This window comes from Emys orbicularis, chromosome 14, assembly GCF_028017835.1.
Source record: "Emys orbicularis isolate rEmyOrb1 chromosome 14, rEmyOrb1.hap1, whole genome shotgun sequence".
NCBI lineage: Eukaryota > Metazoa > Chordata > Testudines > Emydidae > Emys > Emys orbicularis.
Window position 1 is genome coordinate 10426843 of NC_088696.1, and position 15280 is coordinate 10442122.

The 15280-nt window shown below is 45.0% G+C and overlaps 1 protein-coding gene across 1 annotated transcript; it reads left to right on the top strand.

Moving 5' to 3' along the window:
• The first annotated feature begins 901 nt into the window (after positions 1–901).
• On the top strand, positions 902–14919 carry MPHOSPH6 (M-phase phosphoprotein 6). The gene is made up of 5 exons (XM_065416545.1): positions 902–1155; positions 8620–8732; positions 10234–10324; positions 13232–13329; positions 13977–14919. The coding sequence occupies exons 1-5, from the start codon at positions 1105–1107 to the stop codon at positions 14110–14112; spliced, it is 489 nt and encodes a 162-aa protein (XP_065272617.1). The 5' UTR covers positions 902–1104; the 3' UTR covers positions 14113–14919.
• The last annotated feature ends 361 nt before the right edge of the window (positions 14920–15280 follow it).

Below are 15280 nucleotides of genomic sequence, written 5' to 3' on the forward strand. Positions count from 1 at the left end.
ATGTAGGAACTCATATTGTTTTTAATATGTTTTCTCTGTAATGCTTTCACCTTAAGAATAAATATACTTGCTTCTAAAAAGCTGTACGGTAACTTATAACTGCTGGCAATTACATTGTTTGTAGCCTTCAAAGAAAAAGTGAAGCACAGATGACGGCCTGGTTAAGCAGTTTGGCTTGCTGGGAATAACACAGTGTAGGCAGGGAACCGTGCAGCCCAGAAAAAAAGCCCAGTCAGGAGGGAGAGAGATGTGGGTCTCTACCCGAGAGAGATGTGGGTCTCTACCCAAGAGAGATGATGGCTGAGGAGCCAGCAGCCTGGAGTGGGTGCCTTTAAGGGACCATGGAGGTGGGAGGAGAGGAGGATAAATTAAAATGTTCTTTGAAAAAGAGTTTGCTTCTTCAGCAAGGCTCGCAGGTCCATTTGTAATCCTAATGGAGTACACTGAGCATATGCAGAGAGACAGGCTAACTATCTGGGAAATTATCACCATTAGAACTTGGGTGGCTCTGAGGGGACTCTAACAATTATTAAAACAACTAAATAGCATCCCAGGTCCTGTGAGGTTTGAATCCAGCTCCGGGCAGAAACCTCAAGTTTTAAAAAAAACCAGGAATATTGCTCCAATCTGCCTCTGTCAAATGGGGATTCTTGTTTTGGGAAATGTAATCTGAGTACAGCAGAATATTGAGAAGGTGCTAAAACTGTGTTTTGAAAAGAAAATAAACTACATAAGCCAATGCTCGCTGGGAGGGGAGGGTCTGAGCCCCACTCCCTGTCCCTGTGGATACGCCAGGCTCTGGGGGGCCCTGCCCCTCTATGGATGTGACATCTCCCAGCCGCGTTTCGCGAACCTCTTCCGCTTTGAAACACCCCTGTCCCGGGTGAAGCGGCTCCAGGCTGGCTGGGTTGAGCCGGTCGGATCGCAGTTGGGCGGCTGCTTCGCCACCCGCTCCAGTCCGGCCGCAGAGGCCCCTGGTCGGAAATCTGGCCCTGCCCACCCCGCCAGCTCCCGGCCTGTGTGCGTGGCTGCCGGCCCGGCTTCTGCAGCAGGCGAGGGCGGGGATCGATCGGGGCCTGCCTGCGGCCCAGGCCCGGCACCGCAATGGCCGGGGAGGTGAAGACCAAGCTGTCCAAGAACCTGCTGCGCATGAAGGTGAGAGGCGGCGGCGCGGCGCGGCTCGGCTCGGCTGCCGGCGGGGGAGGCCGCTAGCGCGGGGCGCTGGGGAGCAGCAGGCCGCGGGGTGGGCCGCCGCTGGGAGCCCGGGCAGGCCGGGCGGGTTGTGGGGCCGATCCGAGTGAGGGATGTCAGGTGGCGTGTGGGGACGGATCGGGGGGGAGGGGAGAGCTGGGGGCTCTGGGGCTGAGAGTGGGGGGTGTATGGGGCAAGCTGCTCCTTGTGTATGGAGTGGGGAGAGGGTGGGGGTTATGGGGAGAGCTGGGGGCTCTGGGGCAGAGAGTGGGGGGTGTATGGGGCGAGCTGCCCCTTGTGTATGGAGTGGGGAGGGGAGGGGTGGGGGTTATGGGGAGAGCTGGGGGCTCTGGGGCAGAGAGTGGGGGGTGTATGGGGCGAGCTGCTCCTTGTGTATGGAGTGGGGAGGGGTGGGGGTTATGGGGAGAGCTGGGGGCTCTGGGGCAGAGAGTGGGGGGTGTATGGGGCGAGCTGCTCCTTGTGTATGGAGGGGGTGGGGGTTATGGGGAGATCTGGGGGCTCTGGGGCAGAGAGTGGGGGGTGTATGGGGCAAGCTGCCCCTTGTGTATGGGGTGGGGAGGGGGTGGGGTTATAGAGAGAGCTGGGGGCTCTGGGGCAGAGAGTGGGGGGTGTATGGGGCGAGCTGCCCCTTGTGTAGGGATGGGGGAGTGGCCCGGGTGGGGAAGGGGGTTATGGGGAGAGCTGGATGCTCTGGGGCAGAGAGTGAGGGGGGTTGGGGTCAGGTGATGGGGGTGTATGGAGCAAGATGTCCCCTGGGGAGGGTTTGGCGGCAGTGGGGAATGGGGAGAGTTGGGGGCGCTGGGGGAGGGAGTGAGGGAGGTCAGGTGGGGGGGGCTAAGGGGTAAGCTGCCCCCCTAGGGAGGGATGGGGGGGTTCCCAGGTGCAGAGGTGATTGGGGGAGCCTACCCTGGTGGCAGAGCTGGGGCTGTAGTCTTAGGGAGCAAGGTTTGGGGTTGGTGCCCCCTGGGTGGTTTGTGGGGCTGTAAGGCAAAGGCCTGGCATGTAGGGATGGAGTAGGGGATGGTATTTAGGAGGCTTGGAGGGAAAGAAGGGCAAGTTGCTCTGGGGTTTGGGGCTCATGGGAAGAGATCTGGGAGGATTCTGCACATGGCATGAGACCTGTGGGGGAGACAAAGCGAAAGATTGCCCTCCAGTGTTTGCTGGGGAGGGTGGTCACAAGGGTTCGCAGACCCAGAAAAATATTTTGTTTTAAATTGAGGGATCCACATTAAGGGATCCACATTAAGCTCTGTTTCACAAAAAATACTGCTCCCGCATTATGATAACCAACCCCCCCCCCCCCCCACACACACACACACACTCCCCACTGTGAAAGGATTGGGGAGTCACAGAAAGGAGACCATTCCCAGGGGTGGTGCAGATGGGGAAGAATGCCTCTTCAGGGTAGCAGGGGATGATGACCTTGGCCGTGGGGAAGCTGAAGTAGTTAGGGCTCTCCAGAGATGAGAGGATAGGGAGTAGGGCATTGGGATTGGGGGGCTGGCATGAAGGCTGAGGGTGAGGAGGTGAGGATTTGTGTGTCTGCCTAGGCATTTGTACGTTGCTGCTTGCTGTTGTACTTGGAAGTATGGGGGGAGGGGATAAAAGATAAATGGGGCTATGCGATATGGGGTGATGGGAAGCTGAGGGCATCTGGGGGCTTGGAAGGACATGGAGAAGAGCATGTTTGAAGGGTATGGAGGTGGGAGACTAAACATGCAGAGCTAGATCACAAGGTGGCTTTTGCAGTGTAAACAGGGAAGAGACATGGCATTATAACCAGCACCCCCTTCTCTGCTACAGGCTCTTCCACACCCAGGCCAGCCTGTTCTGACACAGGGCTTGAATCAAGGTGCTGTGTGCTGTTTCTTGAATCAGGGCCCTTGTCCTGAGCCAGTGCAAAGGGACACATGTCATCAGGCTTGTAGACGGCATAGACATCAGTGGTGTATATAAACTAAACCAATGTATAAAATAAGCCACTGGGTGCTACGCTCCTAGATAAAAATGTGTAAATACAATAGAAACCAAAAACCTATTGTAAGAATTCTATAGTAAATATGTAGTCTAGGAAAAGCCTTCTTGAAAACAGTGGTCAAATAACATAATGAGGGATGAGGATTAAATGTTCCTTGAGATTTTGAGTGGATGGAAGGGGAGGTGGACTCACAGTGTCTGCTACTGTTACATGATTCAGGACCCAAACCTGGAGTCCTGATCTAGGTGGAAATTTGCCTGATTCGGGATTGGGTCCTGTATAGTAAATGGGGCCCTGGCTCAGCAAATTAATGGATGAGCCATAAGTCATGGGTAGAAAATACCTGGCAAGGGACGTGCATGTAGAAACCTAGGGTTAACCACAACGATCGAATATGGGTTTAAACACAACTGTTCTTGTCTGCACTAAGGGCAAAATTGTATTTTAATTTTATTAGTTAACACGTTTTCTACCACAGTACATTTTCCCAGGATAAACAAGGCCACACTTTTAAATTTGCCTTGTCTTGATGTCATTTCAAATTATGTTCCTGTTCACCTCACTAACTGACTTAAATATTTCTTATATGCATGTGGCCATGTTGGTCCCAGGATATTAGACAGACAAGGTCGGGGTGAGGTAATATCTTTTATTGGATCAACTTCTGTTGGTGAGAGAGATGAGCTTTCAAGCTACACCTGAAGGAAAGCTTTCTGTAGCTTGAAAGCTTATCTTTCTCACCAATAGAAGTTGGTCCAATAAAAGATATTACCTCACCCAGATTGTCTCTTGACATTTTTCTTATTTGTTTTGGTTTATAAGGTCAGTTATGTAGTGAATGCCCCTCTTGTCCTTGTTAGGAATTTTTAAAGATATATATATATATATATATATAATTAACCCTTTAAGGAAAAATTAGCATCAGGTAATTCTAGCTTCGCTTGCTCTCTTCATCAGTTCTCCAGCTTTCTCAGATGTTCATTGTTAGCGCTCTAGAAATATACTAAACAACATGGCACTGGCAATGATGGCATTGGAAGGTTTGGCTAAAGAAAATCCATAGTTCTTCTGTGGTAACTATTAAACTGATGATATGAAGTTCCACTTTGTAGCTGTACTACAAATACTAGAAAAAATGGCTGTGCTAACCCCTGGTGAAATGGCATTTATAACACTGTCTTGAGTACCACGGTATCTTCACTTGTAGCCAAACATCTAACTCCTTAGACTCCCATAAGAAGTCTCCAGTGGTTTTATGAACTACAGGGTTCCTGTTGTTTTGATCCAGGAACATACTGTGAACTACCTTCTTTATTTCAGCAAAATCTTGCATTAGCAGAACTGGGATTTCTTTGCTGAAAACCATCTGGAAATTCCTTTCTTCCCATGAGCTATCTGTGCTGGCCTCTTTATCATGAACATAAATGTTCAAACTCTTTTTCTTTATATCTTTAATTTAAAATATTCCCTTTGCTTGTCACATTTGGTTGAGCTGCCTTGACTCGAAATATTTCCTAGCCTTGGATTTTGTTGTGCACTGATTTTTCTGGACAGTTCTCCTTTGACTGCTAGAAGAATATCCTATAACGGGGTGAACTTAGACCATTGTCCCTCCCTCTTTCCTTCCCCCCCCCACTCTTTTCCCAACTCATAAATGTAGTAGCATGAGAGAGGGATATTAATAAAGTACCGACCTAGCCATCGCCCTTGGAATTGTGAATCTAGCATCAAGTCCAGAGTGAAATTAGTCTCAGCTCAGTGGCTAATGGACTCTGGTTCATGTCGTGTAATGCAACACATAATTCAGTAGAGTACACACTGGCATGATTGATGCTCTCTCTGTTTCTGCAGAACAACACAGAAGCGGAATCGCCATTAATTTTTTAAAAATATAAATATTCATTAAATATTTATAACTTAATATAGCAGCACCTTCATGGCTTGTTTGCTTCGTTTTAGTTGTGCCGTTCCTTTTTTAGCTTGTTATTTGGGGCCATAGACCTTCAAAGTACTAAGTGAAATGAGTTTTGCAATCTCAGTTCAATCCTCAGTTGTAGCAGAGTTCACTTTCCATAAAGGTAGCAGAATAATTAGCACAATTGCAAGTCGCTGCTCACCAAAGGCTTAAATCTGTGTTTCTATGGAGACTAAACTTTGACCCAAAGAAACACTCAGCATGTTTTATGTGCTTTGCAATTATTGCAATCTGTATTTTTTTTTAATCATTTTAAATGTAAGTGACCAGATATTTTTATCCAAGGGATCTCCCAGGTCATTTGTTTTTAGGAACATAATCAATAAAAATGAACATTAATTGGATGCTTATAATAAAATTTCTCCCATTGAGATTCCAGTTTCCTTGATTAACATGTTTTTCCACATAGACTCCCGCATTTTACTCACTTCTGAGAAAATCCAGATACTGTAATTTTAAATGGAAGGCTATGACATGTTTTTGATTTCTTTCAGAAAACAAAACTCCATTTTCTTTACTTAAGAAACTCACACAGAGTTGGGTACATATAGCAGTAAAAATGGAAAATGAGAAATTAAGATGGCTTATCACTTTTCAGACTATGCTATAGAATTAATATATAAATAAACAAAATTAAAATAATACACTTACTGTTTTGCATAGCCTGAAAAGTGATAAACCAACTTTTAATTTCTGATTGTCCATTTATATATATATTTGTATGGGGGTGGGGAAGTAGTGGCACATTGCAATTTCCATCCACAAGCCAAGCTCTGTCTACTTGGGACACCAAAATGATTTGTCACAGTAGATTGTGCAGATGTTTGAAATAGGGTCATGCATGCTCTGCCGTGCTTTGCTAGCATCTTCTCTGGTAAGGTTTGGATGTTCTCATGGCTAATGCCAGATAAAGATGTAAGTGTGATAGGGATGTGCCTAAGGGCTTGTCTAAATACAGGTTGTACTGCTTTACCAGTGCACTTAGAGGTACACCTGTCTCCCCTTCCCCTCCTCCTACCCCTCCCTCCCCCCGCCTACTATGAATGCAATTATACTTCGGGCTCTACCAAATTCATGGCCGTGAAAAATCTCCCCTGTGATATCTGGCTATTGTAGGGGAGGGGCAGGGCTAGGGGTGCCCCACTCGGGGGCTCCTACCATGCGCCAGGCTCCGGCTGCTAGTCCCCTCTGGGCTGGGGAGGGACGGGACTTTCTCTTTCCCTGCAGCGGCCCCCGCCCCTCCCCTACTGCGGCATGGGGAGGTTCCCGGAGGTGAGTCTAATCCAGCCCTGGGAGTATCTCTTCCCCTGGCCCTCTCGGGACTAGCAGCAGGAGCCCAGCACATGGTAGGAGCTCCCGGTTGGGGCGCCCCCAGCCCTGCCGCTCCCCGGCTCCAAACCCCAGAGCTTGAGGTTTAAAGGGGCCATGGGCTGGCGGGGGGGGGGGGGGGGAGAGAGGGGACCACAGCACCCCCCCAACCATGGGCCCCGGCCAGCCCTGTCCCCCCGCAAAAGTGATGACCTCCCACATGTCCTGTGTTCTTCCTCTCCCCCGACACACACAGTAGCTTTGTGACCCCCCACGACACTTTTTTGAGTTGGGACCCACATGGTTACAAGACATGAAATTTCAGATGTAAACATCTGAAACCGTGAAATTGACGATTTTTAAAATCCTATGACTGGGAAATTGACCAAAAAGGACTGTGAATTTGGTAGGGCCCTAATTATACTGGTATAAATGTGCTTATACTAGTATAACTTATTCCCCTTCGGGAAGAGGAATACGCTATAACAATATAACTGCATCTACACTAGGGGTTGTATCGGTATTACTGTGGGTAAAAAAATCACATCCCCTAACAGACATATTTATACTGATACAAAAGCTGTCTGTAGACCAGGCCTGAGGCCCCAACTCCATTCATGGTGATGTCAAACCCTAAGCATTAATTTTAAAAGAAATGTTTATAGCCTTTCTCGTTGTAGAGAAAGTGAACCTTCAACGTTCGGTCATGGTTTGGTCACTGAAATAGTTAACATTGACTTTTAATTGTACTCAGTGGGCACTTGAGTTAACACTTCATGGAGATGAAATGGGCAGCTCACACTTCTTCAAGCTATTGTTCCAATCTCTCTGTGAACTCCTCAAACATCATTGCATTATGCCATATCTACACTACGGTCATAGTGTAGACACTTCCTTCCGTTTTCCCATTGCTGTAGTTAATCCACCTCCCTGAGTGGCATCTACACTGGGGGGTAGGTCAGCTTAACCATAGCACTCAGCAGTGTGAATTTTTCTCACCCCTTAACAATGTAGCTAGGTCTACACTAAAAAAGTTAGGTTGACCCATTTATGTCTCTCATGGGTGTGAAAAATCTACACCTGTGAACAATGTAGATAAACCAACCTAATCCCTGGCGCAGAGAACACTAAATCGATGGAAAAATTCTTCCATCTTCTAGATACTGCTTCTCAGGAGGTAGATTAACTACAGCGACAGGAAAACCCCTACTGTTGCTGTAGCGCAGAGGTCAGCAACGTTTGGCACGCAGCTCACCAGGGTAAGCGCCCTGGCGGGCCAGGCCAGTTTATTTACCTGCTGACGCGGCAGGTTCGCCCGATCGCGGCCCCCACTCGCAGCGGTTCGCCGTCCCAGGCCAATGGGGGCGGCAGGAAGCAGCGCGGGCGAGGGATGTGTTGGCCGCGTCAGCAGGTAAATAAACTGGCCCGGCCCGCCAGGGTGCTTACCCTGGCGAGCCGCGTGCCAAACGTTGCCGACCCCTGCTGTAGCGAGTGGCTATGCTGAAGCACTCTAGTGGTGCAGATGCAGCTGTGCTCCTGTAGTGGTTTAAGTATAGACATAGCCTAATTTTTAAGTGAAGACCAGGCCTAACATTCACTTAACATAAAGGCTCTCTTTGCAGCCTCGTGGGCTAGAGGCTAATTTTTTTTTTTTTTTTTTTTAATGAAATCTGAGAATCTGGAGGACAAAGGGACTCCCTCAAAAGAATACAGTAAAAAAACAAATGCTAACCTGGCCTAAGCCAGGTCCAGTTTGTCCCCTGACCTCTTTATGTGGTGGAGTATAACCATTTGGCATCTGGTATGCAGCAACAGCTTTGAAATCGTTACATTTTCCTCAGTCCTTTGCCAAACCTCCAGGAATTGCAGGATGGAAATATGCCAAGGAAGTCAAAACTATCTCCGGTATTACTAAAGTGCTGGTCACCTGGGTATATAAGTGGTGTTGCAACTGAATGTTAATATTGCCGTTGTTTCTGTCTGTACGTTGGCAATTGCCCTAACGTTGAGTCAGGCAAAACTTCTTAACGTTTTTCATGAAATACTGCATGAACAATAAATGTCAGGCAACCTATTAAATAGTTGTAAATTACATTTGGGAAAAAGAAACTATATGCAGAAAAATCTTTGTGTGTGTTTCTTTCAGTTCATGCAAAGGGGATTGGATTCAGAAACCAAAAAACAACTAGAAGAGGAGGAAAAGAAGATAATCAGTGAAGAGCACTGGTATCTGGATTTACCAGAACTCAAGGAAAAGGAGTAAGTTTGTCATATTTTTTCATTACGTATATCTAGACCAGGGGTCGGCAACGTTTGGCACGCGGCTCGCCAGGGTAAGCACCCTGGCGGGCCGGGCCAGTTTATTTACCTGCTGACGTGGCAGGTTCGGCCGATCGCGGCCCCCACTGGCCGCGGTTCGCCGTCCCAGGCCATTGGGGGCGGCGGGAAGCTGCGGCCAGCACATCCCTCGACCGCGCCGCTTCTCGCCGCCCCCATTGGCCCGGGATGGCAAACCGCAGCGAGTGGGAGCCGTGATCGGCCGAACCTGCCGCGTCAGCAGGTAAATAAACTGGCCCGGCCCGCCAGGTGCTTACCCTGACGAGCCGCGTGCCAAACGTTGCCAACCCCTGATCTAGACTATCTGGGAGGCAAAGCAAAGTGTTGTGTATTAATCCTTTTCTGTCCCAGAAACACCTCAAGAATAATAGTAACTCTTAGTGACCAGTAGACATTAGTAAAATAGATTGGTAGGTGTAGCGTACTTATGCGGCATTTTATTCTTAGGAACCACTCTCAAGGTTTATAAGTCCAGAGTTTGACCTACTTCCCCTTTTTTCATCTGTATGTTTTCCTAGTATCAATGTAATTTTCTTTTTAGTGACCAGGTGATTTAATGCTGCTTTTGCTTTTTTTTTTTTTTTTTAAATGGCTGAAACCTTGTTAATTAGGCCCCAGTCTTGCAATCAAGTCCACGAGAGAGAATCTGGCTCCTGCATGGAGCTCCACTGATTTCATTAAGGTTTCATGCAGGCACAGAGGTCAATCCAAGAATATCCAGTTGCAGAATCCCTAATGGAGATGCAACAATAAGGAAAACATCTTCTAGTAAGGGCACAAACTTCCATTCCTGCCTTCTGAAGAGGTGCTATGAACAATAAGAAAACTATTTTAAAAATGTTTATTTTGTCCTTTAAAAGTGGGAAATTTTTTAACAAGAGGGAGTCTCTTCTTAACATCTGGAGTTCAGAGAATTAATTACATGTGATTAAAGTGAATAAGGTTACTGATATTTAGTATTTTACGTGTGCAGGGTGGGGATGAGGAGGTGGAACACTTCTGCAGTACACGTATGTGATCATTCCTGAGGGCGGATTTCTTTTTGTTTCTTGTTTTGTTCATTAAAAGAGAAAAGAAAACAATCTTTGAAGAGAGAACCACACGGTTTTATTTCCTACCAGTCTCTACTAAGGCCAGCTCTACACTAGAAATTTGCTGGTATAAAAATGTCACCCGGGATGTGAGGTTTTGTGTGTTTGTGTTTTCTGAGGGGTTTTGTTTGTGTTTTTTTGGTTGGATGGGTTTTTCAGGTCTGGCTGGGCAGGGGGCGGCGGCAACATTTTGTATACCAGCAAACTTTTTCAAACATAGATCTGGCGTAAGACACTTAATTTTTTTGGTTTTGCTTTTTATTGCCTTTGGTTATTGTGACTATGTTAAGACACGCTGTTCAGACAAATACTTGGTTTTGTTTGTTGTGCAGGAGTTTTATAATAGAAGAGAGAAGCTTTATGCCATGTGAAGACCTACTTTATGGCAGAATGTCCTTTAAAGGGTTCAATCCAGAAATTGAGGTACTGTCAAATGTTCTACTTCTGTTAGGGTCAAGGAGTGTATGTACCCCACACTGGACCAGCAACCAAAGGGTTAATACAGGCACTGCCAGCCACTGCTGTTTGGAAGCCTCACAGCAGCTGGGAGGGTTAAAAGGGCTGGGAAGCAGATGGGTGGAGTGGCTACCAGAGGCGTGAGCAGGCTGGAGAAAGGAGTTCACGCCAGCAAGCTACTAAGGAGCTGCCCAGAGGCAATAGCCCAGGAGGGGATGAACGGACCAATAGGCTGGAGAGCCTGCAGAGACCCAGGGGAAGGTGGGAAGAAGCTCAGGGCACTGTCAGAGTTGAAGAACCCTGATCCTGCTTACCTAACTTGAGGCTCCTGAGCTGGAACCTGGTGGAGTGGGTGGGGAGTGAAGAAAGAGTTTGCAGTCCCCTGGGCACCAGGAATAGACTGACAGCCCCACTGGGGGCTGCACTACGCTTGGCCAGAGGGGGTGGCACCAATGCACCGCCCCAGTTAGTAACTAAGAAAAACTATAAATTGGAATTAGGTCTCAGCGTGACTTCCACTGAAATCAAGAAGTGTCTTTCTGTTGACTTCAGTGAGAGTTAACTGAGCTTTATAGACTTTGTAGCACAAAGTGGATTATTGCCTAATGTGTCCAATCTTCGTGCTTCTAATTTGAGCTCCACTAGGTAGGATGAAAATGGTAATTTCCACCTCAACTCCCCGTCTTCCTCCTATTCAACATTCCCATTGCTGTTCAGCAAAATCAGCTGCTCTTCTAACTGGATTGTTGATACTCGGTCATTAATTCATGTGTTGATACGCTCTCTCTCTGTGCGCACACATGTTGTTTTCAACTTTTAGAAGTAGAGCTGTTTGATTGCAGGAATTTGAAAATAAATTAAAATGCAGGCAAAGCGTATTGAAGGATTTTATGAAATGTTTGCAATTCTGTGCTGAAAATACGACGTTATGGGGAGTATTTACTCTTGATCACACTGCCTCAGTAAGAGCCTAGGTACTGGATTGGTACTTAAGAGACTTGTTCCTGCTTCTGCCTTTCATTTGCTCTGTGACTTGGTCCGAGTCTCTCTACTTCTCTGTGCCTGATTTATCCAGCTGTGAAATGAGGTCCCTAATAATTAAAAAAAAAAAAACTTTGTGGATGAAAAGTGGTATATTCACTTGTGTTGTGTTTGTTTGATCCATTTGAACAAATGGAGCCTTTCCCCTCTGAGGTACTTTTACTCAAGTCAAGAGGGATGAAATCTGTCTGGCACTATGAAATGAGTCTTTCCAGTCCCAGATTGACACATGTCCATGTCACACATTAGCGTCCATTGGCACCCATGTCGTTTATCTCAGCTGAATGAGTGTGGAGGCTGAATTCCCATCCTCCACTGAGAGGTGGCTCCAGATTAGCATTAAGACATACAAGCAGGTGATATGGAGGAGTTCATTTTGTTTGCTGGTCCTCTGTCAATGCAGTGCTTTCTGCAGGCGCTGTCTTAAATAAAATGTATTTCCACATTGTGATTCAATGTGATTGTGATTCAAGCCAAGATTTTGGAAATAAATAAAATGCTATTTCTGGTAAATATCTGGCATTTCCCCCCCATATGTCAACAGCTCAATAGTTCCTATACATGATACGTGATTCCTATACATTTTCCTCCCCTCAAAGAACAAAGCCTCCATGCTCCATGCACTGCTCAGCAAAACAACTGCCCAATCTCACTGCTCTCCCACTTTTCTTCCAGTCTGGATCTTCAGTCATCATATTGCTGCTTAATTTAGGGCCCAAACTTGCAAACTCTCAGCCCTGTTGACTGGAAACTACTCATGTGAATAAGGTCTTGCAGAATCATGCCTTTAAAATAAAAACTCTTTCGAGCAGAGGTGTCTTTAACTTCTCTTCAACGTCACACACGTCTACGGTGCTATAATAGTAACAACAACACTGCCATTAATCTGTGTCTCGCAGCTAAATAACTGCCTAAGATGAAAAGTTACTGATGCTGAATTCAGATCTAATGTGATTTAGGGGGAATTATGATTACTGTCTCACCAGGGTTGGCATTTTCACTGGCTTTTTTTTAATGCAAGTAGTATTTTATTGTAAAGCTTTTCAGACAGATTCTCCCTGCTGAATAAACATTTTCAAGTTGCTTAGTTCCTAAATTTGACCCTCCCTTAAGATCTGGGAATTATATACACTAGATTATACTTGACAATGAAAAAACAGATCTGCTACATAACTTTTTTAAAAGATTTATCCACAGTTTTTGTAGAACCTACGATCGATAGTGCATTGTCACTTAAGTGCCAACAATTGTAAAGAGTGCTAAGAAAACCTAGTCCCAGATGCCAGGCATGCATGCTGGTGTGCAAACAAGGAAGGAACAAAAAATAGGTTATGTTTGTATTAGAACAATTTTAAGATGCAGGAAAATTATAACAAAACTCATTATTTTAAGTTTTGTAAGGGCTGAGTCATGAGCTGTTTTCAGGGCCATGCTGGGTTGTATGGGGACCTAAGACACTCCCCTACGCAAGCTATCTGAATCACTGTGCAGTGGGGTAACAGAGGAGGAACTAAGCTCCACCAGGTATTGCACTGGTGCAAATCACCATCACTACCAGCCCGTGGAGCAAGGGGGAAGCAGCCAGTCACAGTTCATTCCCTTGTCTTCTCGCAGCAAAGCACGGCTGCGTGCTCCCTTTTATTCACGGTTCATGGTAAATCCATGATCTAGCCCTAAGTTTATACTACAAACAAAGGAAAGCAGCTTCCGTTAAAACTGGGGGAAAGAGTCCCGCTTGTCCGTTTTAAAAATGAGTTTCTTATCAGTAATATCTATATAATTGAAATTCTGTGAAAGAGTTAACTGTAAACTGATTTCCCATTTCATTTTCAGAAGTTAATGATCCAAATGAACTCTAGGTACAAGAAAGAAGAAATTGAAGCAGATGATACGGCCGAGGCTGACGTATCGGATGAAGAAATGGCCAGAAGGTAATTTATGTTTTATGGCATAGTTAAAATTACCAAGATGATGTGTTGCTGCACTCTCATCAGAGTGTTTATAAAAGAGCAAACTTTTGTGTTGTGCACAAGATTTTTTAAATAAGAATTTTGAAGAATGTGTTCAGTGGAATAGCTTCATTACGTCCTAGGGAAATAACTTGGGGCCATTTTCTACCCTCTGCTACACCTTTGTACTCTCTACTCTGTCACTTTGTACCACACTGTGTGACAGAAGGCAAAATTGGCCCCTTAATACTCTGATATCTTGATACAGGCAGTAGCTGTGTCTCTTAACAGAGTGCTGTAAGAGGAGTGGCATTGGCAGTCCTCTGTTGCACCACAGATTCGTATTGCTGATAGGATTTATGACTTGCTTTGATTTTATGAATAATAGTGATTTGTGTCAAAGAGTCCTGTGGCACCTTATAGACTAACAGACGTATTGGAGCATGAGCTTTCGTGGGTGAATGCATGCATCTGACACAGTGGGTATTCACCCACGAAAGCTCATGCTCCAATACGTCTGTTAGTTTATAAGGTGCCACAGGACTCTTTGCTGCTTTTACAGATCCAGACTAACATGGCTACCCCTATACTTGACAGTGATTTGTGTATTAATTTAAATATCTTAACAGATATGAAACCTTAGTGGGAACTATCGGGAAGAAATTCTTGAAAAAGAGAGACCAGCGTGTGCTACAGGATGAAGATGAGAACAGTAACATGACACCTAGCAAAGCTAAGAAAATGTTCTTAAAACCCCAGGATTGATGTGAACTGCACAATTGAAGCTAATAGAAATGTTATCTACAGGGTAGAGTAACGTGAACTGGGCAGTGTTTATTTTCCACCAAATAATGTAAGATATGTTTGTAAATCTAAGTCTATTCTGATTGAAATTTCTGCTGTCCACATGACAAACCTACTTTCAAAGTGGATGCGTATGTAATGGATGTCATACATCCTTTCCCGTCTGAGCAAGTTGTACTGACCACGGGGCTCTAAGCCAATTAGCTGTGTAAATGTTGTGCATAAGTAAGATGGCTATCCCGTGTGTTTGAGAGCAACAATCTTTACATTTTATGATGGTAATTGAATGCAAGTATTTCAACTAAAGATGAGTTATGGCCAATCTTATAAAGCAATTCTGCTTTCAGTGCTTTTTTTACTGTATAAATTGAAACCCCTTACACTTTTTAAATTGAAAGAAATAGTCTGCAGAAACTTACACGTTTCTTTAACGATTCTAAAATTAAGTTGAAAAAGGAACAGAAAGATTAAATCCGTTTAGTTGAATTTTATTTTTTTATAAAATCTATTTAAAGAAAGGTTTTTGTAATAGAAGCCATTTTTTTTCTAGAATAAGCTAAATATTTATATTGGGTGATGTTTTCACTTTGACACTTATGAATCATGATCTGCTCAATCTCTCACCTCCAAAAAAATTTTTTGATGTTCCTTTGGTTGTGGTTTTCTTTTCTGGCAAAAAATTTCCAATCTTATAAACAAGATCTGTGATAGCAGGATAGTGACCGCTTCAGAAACACATCTTAAAGCTGAATAAAAACTTTTAAAAGACTTTTGTGTCTGATTATTGTGGTTTAGGTAATATAATATAAACACTGAAACTTAACATAGCCTGTGAGATGTTTAGTGCATTGTTTGATAGTGTTTAGATTCAGGCCCAGATTTTTAAATGTATTTAGACATTAATGCTCTCAGCATTGCAATACCAACTGATTTAGGAGCCTAAATCTAATTTTCAAAAGGGCTTTAGAGATTGACAGTCAATGGGATTTAGGCTCCTAAATGCCTACATCCCTTTTGAGAATGAAATTTAGGATCCTAAATCAATTAAGCATTGCAACTCTGAGCACAGCAACACCTCAATACCTTTAAAAAACTGGGCCTTAAGGACATGCCCCAAAATATTAGTTGA